The 14,058-nt window shown below is 34.7% G+C and overlaps 1 protein-coding gene and 1 pseudogene across 1 annotated transcript; one reads left to right on the top strand and one right to left on the bottom strand.

Annotated features, from left to right (window-relative positions):
• LOC137236674 (sialic acid synthase-like) overlaps positions 1-14,058 on the top strand; it is a 67,008-nt pseudogene that overhangs the window by 24,862 nt on the left and 28,088 nt on the right.
• LOC137236673 (uncharacterized) lies at positions 1,429-2,418 on the bottom strand. Its single transcript, XM_067759558.1, has 4 exons — positions 2,219-2,418; positions 1,807-1,962; positions 1,683-1,741; positions 1,429-1,591 (listed from the first exon to the last, which is right to left on the bottom strand). The coding sequence occupies exons 1-4, from the start codon at positions 2,271-2,273 to the stop codon at positions 1,496-1,498; spliced, it is 366 nt and encodes a 121-aa protein (XP_067615659.1). The 5' UTR covers positions 2,274-2,418; the 3' UTR covers positions 1,429-1,495.

The raw sequence follows: 14,058 nt of genomic DNA, 5'->3' as shown, positions 1-14,058 counted from the left end.
GAGGGTTTTAAAAGCGACTGGCCCTTAGATGTATATGTGAAGGCGTTCTCGCGATATCGACCAAAATGTGGACCAGGTGATCCAGAAAATCATCTGTCGGGTACTGCTAATTTATTTATATATGCAATACCACTAACAGTATTCCTGCCAAGATTCCAAGGGCTGTTGATTTCGCCTTGTAGAACTTTTTCATTTTCTTCTACTTAATATGGTAGGTGTCACACCCATTTTACAAAGTTTTTTCCAAAGTTATATTTTTCGTCAATAAACCAATCCAGTTACCATGTTTCATCCCTTTTTTCGTAGTTGGTATAGAATTATGGCATTTTTTTGATTTTTCTTAATTTTCGATATCGATAAAGTGGGCGTGGTTATGGTCGGATTTCGGCCATTTTTTATACCAAGATAAAATGAGTTCAGATAAGTATGTGGGCTAAGTTTAGTAAAGATATATCGGTTTTTGCTCAAGTTATTGTGTTAACGGCCGAGCGGAAGGACAGACGGTGGACTGTGTATAAAAACTGGGCGTGGCTTCCACCGATTTCGCCCATTTTCACAGAGAACAGTTACCGTCACAGAATCTATGCTTCTATCAAATTTGAGAAGGATTGGTAAATTTTTGTTCGACTTATAGCATTAAAAGTATTCTAGACAAACTAAATGAAAATGGGCGGAGCCACGCCCATTTTGAAATTTTCTTTTATTTTTGTATTTTGTTGCATCATATCATTACTGGAGTTGAATTTTGACTTAATTTACTTATATACAGTAAAGATATTAAATTTTTTGTTAAAATTTGAATTTAAAAAATTTTTTTTTTAAAAAGTGGGCGTGTTCTTCATCCAATTTTGCTTATTTTTATTTAGCACATATATAGTAATAGTAGTAACGTTCCTGCCAAATTTCATCATGATATCTTCAACGACTGCCAAATTACAGCTTACAAAACTTTTAAATTACCTTCTTGTAAAAGTGGGCGGTGCCACGCCCATTGTCCAAAATTTTACTAATTTTCTATTCTGCGTCATAACGTCAACACATCTACCAAGTTTCATCGCTTTAACCACCTTTGGCAATGAATTATCGCATTTTTTCGGTTTTTCGAAATTTTCGATATCGAAAAAGTGGGCGTGGTTATAGTCCGATATCGTTCATTTTAAATAGCGATCTGAGATGAGTGCTCAGGAACCTACATACCAAATTTCATCAAGATACCTCAAAATTTACTCAAGTTATCGTGTTAACGGACGGACGGACGGACGGACGGACATGGCTCAATCAAATTTTTTTTCGATCCTGATTATTTTGATATATGGAAGTCTATATCTATCTCGATTCCTTTATAAATGTACAACCAACCGTTATCCAATCAAACTTAATATACTCTGTGAGCTCTGCTCAACTGAGTATAAAAATGCATACCAAAATTTCGGTGATATATCCAACTGAGCCGCTTTAAATGCCTTCTCTTTTTCACGATTGATCAAACGTCTTACTAATAAGTTACGTACTTTGCATTAAAATTTTTTCCCTCGTAAGCTTTTATTATAGCTTTTCCGTCAATATCATTAGTGAGGTAATCGTATAGCATCTGGAATAATTAATATGAATTTTAAGTATGTACTTTTAACTAATTGAATAAAATATATATTTTGGGTTGCGGTAAAATTAAATTAGCTTACGAAAGGAGTATCGGTTTTATTAACTTTAAATTTTCGTAGGCCGGGATCAGTATCACTATCTAGAACAGAGAGATATAATACAATAAGTGTTTCAGCTTTAAAAAGAATCAGAAACTATAAATACCTTTTAAATTTCCAGATCTATTTTTATCACTGCCTGAAGTGAATTCTGTTATGTCCAGTATATCTTCATCAGAGTTAGAATTTGCTCTTTGTGAGTTACGGCTCCCTATATCGGTTTGGGTGCAAGTTTCTAATGCTTGCGGCAATGGTGAAACTTCTGTAGTGGATTGATGAGTAAAATTTTAAAATATAATAAAAATGGAGTGGCCATAATACGCCCAAAAACGCTCTTTTACTTTAATTGAAGAGCATATGTATGTACATTCATACAAACTTATGTGCCAGCAAAATATACATACATTGATATACATGTAAAAATGCTACTACAGCTATTCTTTGTATCACATAAGTGATACGAATATACATACATATACACGCTCGCATAATAGGTTATAATTTAATTTATTACTTACCTTTTATTACGGGCTCCAAATGATTCATGCCCCATTCATCCAGATCATTCCACATAATTTATACCACTTTTGAGTAATTAACGCGACCACAATAAATACTAAATGCATTGAATCACGGTTGCCACTTTTAGGCAGTGGCCACGATTTTGGTACTTTGGTTTTTCACTGAGGTAAAAATTCACAACATTGGCCACGCTTTCATTAACCCACACATAATTTTCAATTTACTTCAATGAAATGCTTACCACAAAAATTGATCAGTCCCATCAGTGATGGAGCCATTAGATGGCCGTCGAGTTAAAGGAATTGAAAACTACGTAAAATAATGAGACTTATCTGTTTTATATTAAGTATACTCAGTTAACTTATGTTCAGGTATACCGAGAGTTAGTGCAGAAATATATCAACGTGGCACACAAAAAGTAGCACTTTCAAAGTTTTTTACAAATAAATTTTATGTAACATTTTGAAACTTTACTTCTCGTTTGGCACGTCGATATTGAAATCTTTCTCACACACATCAAAGTAGCTCAATGAATTCAAGAAATCTCAGGACTATTGTGGTGCATCAGTCTTGAATGTACTTTTGCCACTATACGTAATGCAATACTTGCCTATCTAATTTAAGAGATACAAGCTAATTTAATTTGCCGGCATTTTATTCCTTCGATAAAAAACGGGAACTATTTCGCTTAAGGATGGAGGAACATTTATCAACATGTATCATTAAGAAGGAACAAGACAGTACTGTGTTGATTGGAATCTGGTGCATTCCAACAACGTAAAAAACATGCTTTTTCATGAGTCACTGACCGGAATCGTATGCATTCCGGCAGTATAATCTTATGGGTCAGGCATCGAGCTGATTGGAATCCGGTGCATTCCAACAACACAGGTCATGTTACTTTTTTATGCCTTGTGATGGCGTATCCTCATTACACTACTCTTAGCACTGCCGGATTCCCATGACATGCTGATTGGAATCTTGATGCATTCCAACAGGGAGATTGGAATCCACTGCATTCCGATATCATGCTGAGCGGAATCTGATGCATTCCGCCAGTATAAGATTTCGGCATAAGATCTTATTTCTACTCATATTTCTTATTATTATTATATTTGGAAATTAAATAGCAATGTTCATTAATATTTCTTTGTTTGTAATATAACATTGTTGAAATCTCGATATATCTTAAATTTTATCTTTTGAGTTGTATATTTATATATCTTTTATATTATGCAGTCGACCATAGTTTGTCGTCGACTTTAAATAATAAATAAATAAAAGTCACCCAAGCTACTTGAAAGCTAGGTAGCTTGGGTTTCTTATAATAATTGTTAATAACTTCATATAAGAACAAAGCCAGGAGAAAGGCGATAAGCAACTCATACCCAAATAAATGGGACTATTTGTGGTCCAAATGTCTGAAAGTGGCAACCGTACTCCGCTATTTTCATTCCGCTTAAAATCCTCGTCACATAAGCAGTGTTTCATATAGATGTGTTTAACGCAATCTTAAGCATTACATTTGTTTGTATGTGGACCGCCAAATAGCCTATTTGTCGCTCCCCAAGCAAACGCATGCAATCTACTCTTCTGTCAACGCACGATTCTGCATCAAAAATCTTATGTGTTTCGGCTCTAACGGTGCGTGCAATACATGCCACTCATGTTCGCAACGCGACCATGGGACACAAGTAGACATGACGCAAATTTTACTATACGGTATATTGAGTTTTGTTATGCCGTTCTTTAATTTTTACTACGCAATTTTTCATTGCGTTTGAATAATAAAACTTAAAGTACGTATCTAAAATCCAAAGAAACTTTTGTAATTTTTGTTCGACGCATCGGATTATTCGTATAAGCTATCCAAAATGTCAGGACCATACTTCATACTTTCTTCTAGTACACATATCAAATATTACTATGATCATAATGATTTTCCGTTTATTTTTATTGAAACATAAAATAATGCTTTATTGAAATACTGCAACATAAATTATACTAAGTTTTAAAGAACATTTTTTAAAAAGTAAACAAAACTTAGTGGAATTTAGTGTTTGGCCAATGAAAAGTATTAGAATATATCAAATTTTAATATTTTAGTGTATTAAAAATTAAAGACTATAGAAATTTCTATGCTACTCTTTAATTTTCAATATACGTTCATAAATTTTTATCATTTTACTGTAATGTTTATTATAATTTATTAGTTTTTCGCAAATTTCTATAAAGTTTCAGGATTTTTCTTTAATTTTTAATATATTATTGCTAACATTTCTCTCCGTGTACAACTACAGAAGGGTTTGAAGGTTTTGGCCTTATATTCAAACATCTGTTGTTGATTTGCGAAACTATACAATAGCGTCTGAAATGTTAATTTTGATTTTCACACTTCATCCTTCAACACCCAAGCCTCCCGGTTTGACATTTCCTAAAGTTGGCGGCCCTATCCAAAACTAGTCCCTTGGAGTGAATCACATTGATTATCGCCTATCAACCAAGTTTAAATATTACCTACACGTTACGGCTCCTTTTACAAATGTGAATGCGTAGGCACATACATATATTTACCAGTTGAGGCTCTGACCTTCCCAAGAAGACTGAAAGTGGTACAGCAAAAGCTTTTCCAAGACAGTCAAACAAATGACCGGGTGTGCTATTACCCTAACGTAGTGGACAGTCGAACTAGTCTGAAAACTGAACCTACGCGGTCATCCATAATAAGCTCTTATATCATAAGGCCGGAAAACAGCAGTTAACATCTTTCAACTTAAAATCGGTCGACTTTCATTCTAAAATATCGTTTTGATTTAACGAAGACTATTGAAATAAATGTTGCGAACACAAACGCCTGCAAATTTTGGCCTATATTTTAAAAATTGTATCCAGGGTCCTTGTAAAATTTTGATTATGTAGATGCGCCGAAGATTATACGATTTTTATCCATGAGTTACGCAATGACATCCACTTAGACTGCTTATGATTTCGAGGTCAGCATCCTTGGATACAATAGTCACTTCCTTACTTTTCAAAGTGTATCTCTGGTGTAGCTCGCCAGCATAGCGGGACAATAACTTCCGTTAGAAAGTCTTCGGAGCTACACCTAGAGCTTTTAGGAAAGGAGACAGAAGGGTTTGAGGTTTTGGCCTTATATTCAAACATCTGTTGTTGATTTGCGAAACTATACAATAGCGTCTGAAATGTTAATTTTGATTTTCACACTTCATCCTTCAACACCCAAGCCTCCCGGTTTGACATTTCCTAAAGTTGGCGGCCCTATCAAAAACTAGTCCCTTGGAGTGAATCACATTGATTATAGCCTATCAACCAAGTTTAAATATTACCTACACGTTACGGCTCCTTTTACAAATGTGAATGCCTAGGCACATACATATATTTACCAGTTGAGGCTCTGACCTTCCCAAGAAGACTCAAAGTGGTACAGCAAAAGCTTTTCCAAGACAGTCAAACAAATGACCGGGTGTGCTATTACCCTAACGTAGTGGACAGTCGAACTAGTCTGAAAACTGAACCTACGCGGTCATCCATAATAAGCTCTTATATCATAAGGCCGGAAAACAGCAGTTAACATCTTTCAACTTAAAATCGGTCGACTTTCATTCTAAAATATTGTTTTGATTTAACGAAGACTATTGAAATAAATGTTGCGAACACAAACGTCCGCAAATTTTGGCCTACATTTTAAAAATTGTATCCAGGGTCCTTGTAAAATTTTGATTATGTAGAGGCGCCGAAGATTATACGATTTTCATCCATGAGTTACGCAATGACATCCACTTAGACTGCTTATGATTTCGAGGTCAGCATCCTTGGATACAATAGTCACTTCCTTACTTTTCAAGGTGTATCTCTGGTGTAGCTCGCCAGCATAGCGGGACAATAACTTGCGTTAGAAAGTCTTCGGAGCTACACCTAGAGCTTTTAGGAAAGTTACGCCGACGAATGTATGAGTTGGAAGTCGCAGTCCTATAGCTTCTATGCTGGCACATGGTGTGAGGGGTCGGGATTCTACTGTTCGCACATCGGGAATTGTAGCTCTTAAAACCAGCTGAAAAAACTGGATGCGCCCTGTGCCACGATAGGCATGAGTATAAATAGACCATTAATAGCAGCCGTAAGTCGCCTTTGTGCTTGATCGTCATGGAGAATTTGTGTTCGCAACGATTATTAGGAGTTAACCCCAGATGAAACTACGCTTCGCACGAGATATGCAGACAAAAGTGTGACCATTTTAAGTATCACTATTTTTTCTCAGCAGACGCAGCAGTACCAATTCCAAAGACAGGGGTTAGGTTCGAAGCCTCTCTGGAGTAAGTGAATGAGGGACAATCCCTCCGCAAGTATCTACTAGTGAATTTTTTCAACGTTCCGCGAGATTTTGAGGCAAAAACCCCGGATCTCTCCGAAATGGCCAAAACGTCGATGTCCTTAAATACATACAAACAAAACCTTTCCTAAATATTATTTTTTTAAATAGAAAAATCAAGCTTTTCCAAGTAAGAACACCGGCGTACGCCGGCGCGCCGGCCACTCCGATAAAGTGATCGGCGTAAACCACTCTACACGGAAGTAAATAATTGCCCATGTGCTGGTTACATTTTGTGTTTGCCTTCTCTTTTTGACAATGTTTATACCAGTGAAATGAAAAAAATTAAATTTGCTGATTAGATGAGCCAGCCATATAGTTGAGTCATGCTCAAAACAAAACCCACTCAACATTTAGGTTATTAAATTTTGAATTTTCCTACAAATCAGTACAATTTGATTTCTCTTTCTGACCAAATAATGATTTATCATACAATTGAACAAAAGATATAATCAAATATGAATTCTTTTGATGATCAAAAACTGAATATTGTTTTTCAATCACATTTTGGAATCATATTTGAATCAAATGTGTTTACTTTAGGTGATCAAAAATTTTTAATCATTTTTCATTCAGCTCTCTGAATCTTTTCTGACTATCTTTGTTGACTGAATTTTATACTTGTTAAAATTTTACTTTTCATTGAAGATCTTATTTTTTTCACTTACACACATTTTTTCAATCATGAAGCTCAGAAAAAATACATACATATATTAAAATTTTATTATTTATACAAAAGAAATTCTTCGAGACAAGAAATAATGTAAACTAGTATCGCCTGGGGTCGAAATTCGACCAACTTGTATTTTTTTTTCAACTCAGTCTATGCATCCAGTGTTGGGGGTAGTGCAATAATGCGTTAATAGGTAAGCAGTGAGTGGAAATATAGCAAACTGGTCTAACTTACTTAAATTTTTCATTAAAATTTCGAATTTGATCTAAGACGTTATACTTTTTGATTACGTTTTCTTAAATTTTCTACAAACTTTTCAAATGTAATTTTAACGTTTCGGTATGGAGCTCCTTAAACAAAAATATAAAAAATATGTAAAATCAAATGAAATTGACATAGAATTATGGTGACATTACTTTACATTGAATTGAAAAATAGCTTTTTCCACACCACCCGGGAGGTACGCCGTTGGCGAGCTACCGAAGTTAGTTTCGGGTGCTCGGTTCCCCAGTAGGCCTATATCATCCATATAAACTACATATACATATATCGCCCATTTACTTCAATTGTGTCATAATTCAAAAAACAAGAACGTTTAGTTAAAAACGAAGAAATGTGCTAAAGGAATTTAGCCTATTTCACACCACCCGTTAGATATGCAATTGGCGCTTTACCGAGTTTAATTTTGTATAAATACATATGTAATGTGTAAGTGTGACACAAAATGAAAATTTCGAATAGAATAGGGGATACCTTCAAAAAAAAATATATAAAAATTATGTAATGCGAAAGAAGGCAGAGTTTACTAAAAAACTTTAAAATGAAAGAAAAAAATAATAAGGTTTTCAAAGTACGAAAAAATTAAGTGAATTGAATAAACAGTTTCATATAAAAATAAAATAAGTACACTCAGACTTTTTTCCGGGTTTTAATGTTATCATTGTGCAAATATGAAAATTCCAATGTTCGGATATTTAATGTTGGGATTCCCATTGAGATCTATGTACGTAATTAATTTATATTAAGTTTGTAAACACTCCATTTCATGAATATATATGACCACACCTACCATAAAATATCGTCTGTGAACGATATAATACTAAGATATGACAAAGCAGAATGAATTAGAATGAAAAGAAAAACAAACAAAAATATTGAAATTATTCACGCACACATATTTACTAAAACAAAATTTATTTCATAACTTTAAGCAACATAAACAAATTAGGGTTATGGGATCTAATCATCCAATTAATGGGCATATAATCCAACAAAGTTAGCCTAATAATAAATATAGTAGGTAATATACGGCCTATGCAATACGGCCGCTAAGATGCCGGTTGTGTTTTGACCTTTAATTATCATAAAAGACAATATAAAAAATTTAATGTTATATTTTTGTGGCAAATTTTTTTTTTTTTTTTTTGTTCAGTATGAGACGTACTTTATCTAAAATGAGGATTAAATCTGCAAATGCAAAAACATTTCCGGGCAAATTTGCCATTAATTGTTATAAATAAATTTGAATGAATAAAGACATGTATTTACGTGTAAATGAAATTTGGCACAAAAAATGGCCCGGTCAGAAATTAATTCTATTTCAGATTTTTTGTACGCTACAAATTATTTTGTATTAGGTAAGTGGAAACAATGGGAAACCATGTTTTATTCTTTCTCCGTCTGGCGAGTACGCATATGTATGTAGGTGAAACATTTGAGCAACACGACTACGCAGCTTTTCGAATTCTGCGACGTTACATAATATGTAGGTTTTTCTGTTAGAGTACTTACATAATTGGTCCACGAAAGTAAATTTTGATATTTGGAGAGATTGTTCGAATTTACAATAACTTTTTTTATTAATTATAAACAAATAGAGTCAGGCATGCTTAACGAACGAAACGATATCATTTCGTTACGATAATCAACGTTAATAAACGAAACGAAGTCATTTCGTTTCGTTTATTAACGTTAAGAACGACAAATTAACGTTAATTTGACGATCTTAACGTTAATAAACGAAAAGAAGTGACTTCGTTTCGTTTATTAGCGTTGATTATCGTAACGAAATGATATCGTTTCGTTCGTTAAGCATGCCTGAATAGAGTAATATTTGTTAACAAAAATGGGCCTATGCACTGCGGCTGATCCATACGAATCGATTCATATAAGTTTTCTATGATTTTACGTATGCTAAGTATGCGAAACAGCCTGTCAATTGATTGTATGGAAATTTTGTTAGCGTATTAATATATAGATACTCAGGGCCGTAGAGAGAAATTCCGGGCCCGGGACTAAACAATTTAAGGGCCCCCTATAAAAAATCCACTAATACATTTGATTAACTTGAATTAATCACGTCTCATTCATGAATCATTATTGATAGATTGCATCAAAAAAAATTTTGCCACGTCAACTAAATGATTTTTAGACTAAGAGCTGACAATAAAATTAACACAGAATATTTACTATTTATACTATTTCATTGTAACGTAGAAATAAAATTCTCTTTTAACAGCCACATATTGTTTCAAATATTCTTTTCTAGTTATTTGGTAACATTTTAAAACATTTCTGATAAATTAAATGATGAATATAAATTTTAATTATTCAATATAGAAAGTTCGGATATCAAAGAGTGGCTTTACTTGCTTTTTTCGCTGCAAAATTCTTATAATAATATCACAATAACTGTCTTGACAAAACGGATTCAACACAAAGCATGGCAAGTCCTGAAACTCGCTCTTGAGATGAACAAGATTTATGAAAGTTTTTGATTCTTGAAAGGACGCTGAAGGAACGTTCTGCACTAGCTACAGTGACAGGTATAGTACAAAAGTTACGAAAAGCAACACAAATGTTGGGGAAAATCGTATACAGATTTTGAACATATGTAGATGGCATTTAGCAATTCCAATGGTGACAGACCTTTATCAAAATTTGCTTCGTAGCTGTGGTTCAAGTGAATTATTTCGTATTCTAAGCTTTGAGAAATGTCCGACTTGTATTTTTCGACAAATTTTACCACAAAAAGGAAAACGTCTCGTTCAAATTTCTCATAGCTGCAAATCGTTCATTTATGCCAGTGATTACCGAATCAACGATCACCAGGAATGTATTGTTTTTAAAATCAGACTCTGAATCATCCATAATCATCTCATTTAAATTATCTTCAGAACGTCTTTTGGATTTTCTCTTTCGAATGTCCGGAAACTTTGGCGAGATGTTCAATTGAATAGCAACTGTTTTGCATTCGTTTAAAATTGTTTCCCATTGGTTCCTGATCATCTTCAAATCAGCTAATAAGGCATCTAGATGTCGGACCTCAACATCTATAGTGGCGTCCCTAGCTTGGAGGACCACGTTTCTTTCATTAATTGTAGTCAGTATTTTGAACCAAATTGAGGACGCCAAGATACATTCGAACTTGTGGATGTACTTGAGAATGCCAGTAACATCGCCGTATGCTTGCGCAGTCAAATTTGGCTTTGACTGAAAGACAATTAAGAGAGCTTGGTACATTTTTTTGAGGATGTCATATCGTTGTGGAGCCGTACAACATTCTGCAGCATCAACACCACATAAATTGAGACTGTGGGTTGCACAAGGCGAGTAATCAGCATTCGATTTTTTGTCGAGAATGTGACGTAGTGCTCCGTTGTAAGCTTTTTCATATTGGCGCCGTTATTGTACCCTTGTCCACGACAGTCTTCAGTCAAGTACGGCGATTTTCTGACCAGTTTTTTGGTTACAATTCACGAAAGCCAAAAACCGTTCTTGAAATGTAAAATTTGTTGCTTTTGAATTGAAATGGAGTTAGCGCAAAATGAACGTAGTCAACGTTACTATCATCAGGCATAGCATCAACGATAATAGCAAAATACTTGGCGTTCTTGCGTTGATCTAATATAGTTTCCCTCACGAGCTTTGCACAAATTTCTATAAACTCGTTCTGAATGTCTGGGGAAAGATAGTGAACTTGTAAACGTTTGTGCTGCTGTTGTGAAATCCTAACTTTCTCCAAATGATCTCTAAGTATCGGATCATATTGGCTTATGAGATCTTAGATGCCCAAAAAATTTCCATCGTTTCGTTCACCAAGATATATACTTTCGCCTTCGAAAGCTAAGCCTCTTTCACCCAAAAATTAAATAGTGCCCAAAATTCTATATAAAATTTCTTTCCACTTTTGAGTTTCAATGATTAGCTGTTCATTGATAAGTGTATCAATTGTAGCCTCTTTTGAATTAGATTTTGTAAAGATCGCCATTGAATATAACATTTATTGTGATCTTGAGTATTTTCGTGTGATGGCAGTTTATCGTATAGCTTCTATAGCAGAACAAATTTTAACAACGAGGTAGGAAATGCCTCTTCATGACGATCACGTGGAAAAATAACAGCACACCTTTGATGACCTCGACGAATTATTTCGTTGACTCCTTCAGATCGCAAAAACTCATTATTCACGGTACCGATATCGAACAATTTTTCTTAAGGCAAAACGCAGATCATAAGAAAAAATGCCTCATACTCTATGGAAAATTTAAGTTGCCACGCGGGTTTTCGTAAGAAAGAAGTATGCTCATATATATTTGTTATCAAATAAATACAACCTTTTCCTTGAGGCATTTCTTGCGATGTTCTTAGAATGCTTAAATCATAAAAACAAAAAAATCAAATTATCACTCAGTCATAGAAACTGTTATACCTGCTTACTGAACATCCCAGCCTGCACAGGCCATTTCCCATAGCATATGAAGTTTTTTTGAAAACCCCTTTTTTCAAACCCTTTCGCAGGCAGTGGTTAAAAAATTTACAGACTCATTAGATGCCTTCCTTGTATGGTATATTGTCGTCGATTGTGACAAACTTAACGAAAAAAAAAGATACATACTTTTGAAAATCGAAGTGTCCTGCGACTATTTAAAGTAATTCATTTAGTTCATTCAATGTTATTTAACTAGCATTCCTGATCGCGAAAAATCAAGTTGTCAACAACAGGAAAAAACTATTAATTGGTTAGACAATTTTAAAAAATGAATAATAACAGTAGAAAATTTGTCTGCAAAAATGACCCGAATATATTTTGTTAGGTATGTGGTCTTTACACTACAGCAAAAGGGCGGAGAAATTTCACTATTTCACTAAAAAATTCATATAAGGATTATTTTAAAATAGATGTTGAGAATTTGAGCCAATATTGGACGCCAAATTCAATTTGTGATAGCTGTATATATATTTTAAAGAAATGGAAATCCTACCCTCAGTAAGTAACAATTACATTTATTAATTAAAAATATTTATGATACTCATTTTTCACAGATAAAACATGCAAATTGAAAACCTATGATGTGGAGAGAAACATGTGATCATGATACTAACTGTTACTTTTGTTTAAGAAAAAAAAGGATTTGGAAAACATATGACTTGGTCTTATCCCACGATTTCAGCTGGTGGTTTTACTCTTCCCGTGCTAGATTCAGATGGAGTTCCACGTCCTGAAAATCAACATGATACTGTTACGAATATTAGCAAAACAAAGGGTGCTGCTATCTCTAAGCCGATGCTAAACAGTGATATCATGCACATCCATGGATCAATCATTATGTATCTACATAAACGAAACAATATTTGCGTCTACACATATGTACCATGTACGTATGCGAGCAGCGGAGAATCAATGCATAAACACATGCATATATCTGAGATACTCCTGAAAGTATGCAATGAGAGAAGCCATAAAATCGTGCAATTGTAGTTACAGCTGAGAAATTTGCGAGCTAATGGCAATTAGTAGATTCTGGAAAGGGAAGCGCCTAGAAGATGCGAACGTTGAAATCAGAGAGTATAAAAGGCAGCAAATGTAGAGGCGCTGGAATTCAGTTTGATTTGAGCTATCAAGCAGTTTCGATTAAGACGCTATCTAGCGAGCCATGGCAGTATTATTTTGAAAGCCAGTTTCATTTAAGCCATCAGTTTGGTTATTAAGCCAGCTAGTTGCAAAGTATAAGTGTTATTGTGAAGTACTTTAATAAAGGCCATTTTTCCATTATTCAATATTGGAGTTATTTATTCAACAGTTTAGTGATACGAACTTAGCAAAAGGGCAAATAAGAGGATTTGCAAGTAAATTCGTTACAATTGGTGTCAGAAGAGGAATTGTTGAATAAATTCCAGAGGACAACAAGGACATGGCAAAGTTCAGTGAATTGAAGATCCAGCAACTGAAGAAGGAGTTGGAGAGCCGTGGATTGAATACAAGCCGCGTTAAACTTTAACTTCAGGCAAAACTACGAGAGGCAATGGAAGCAGAAGGAATTAACGTGGAAGAGTATGTTTTTCATCTTGATGGCGACGAGACAACAAAAATTTAAGAGAAAAATTAAGCTTCGCAGATAGTTACGAGCACAGATTTGAACATGATTTTAGCTGCAATATCGGCTCAAACATCGACAGTGGCATCTCAACTGGAATCGCAGGAGACATGCTTAACATCCAAGATGGAAGAACAGAAGACATATATGGCATCCAAGATGGAATCACAGGAGACACGTATTGCAGAAGTGTCATCTGAAGTAACAACGAAGATTGAAGCACAAGAGGCACGAGATTTTACAAACCATTCCAGAGGGCGAACGGAACTGTTATGAAGCATTGATGGGCGCTCTAGAGAGACGATACGGAACTGAGCATAGGAGACAGATATATCAAATGGAGTTGCTGAACCGCTTCCAGAGGCCTGGTGAAAAATTGCAAGAGTTTGCGTCGGA

The sequence above is a fragment of the Eurosta solidaginis genome, chromosome 1 (assembly GCF_040869045.1).
Source record: "Eurosta solidaginis isolate ZX-2024a chromosome 1, ASM4086904v1, whole genome shotgun sequence".
Classification (NCBI taxonomy): Eukaryota; Metazoa; Arthropoda; class Insecta; order Diptera; family Tephritidae; genus Eurosta; species Eurosta solidaginis.
The sequence above is the reverse complement of the archived record's forward strand: the minus strand, read 5'-3'. Positions and strand labels throughout refer to the sequence as shown.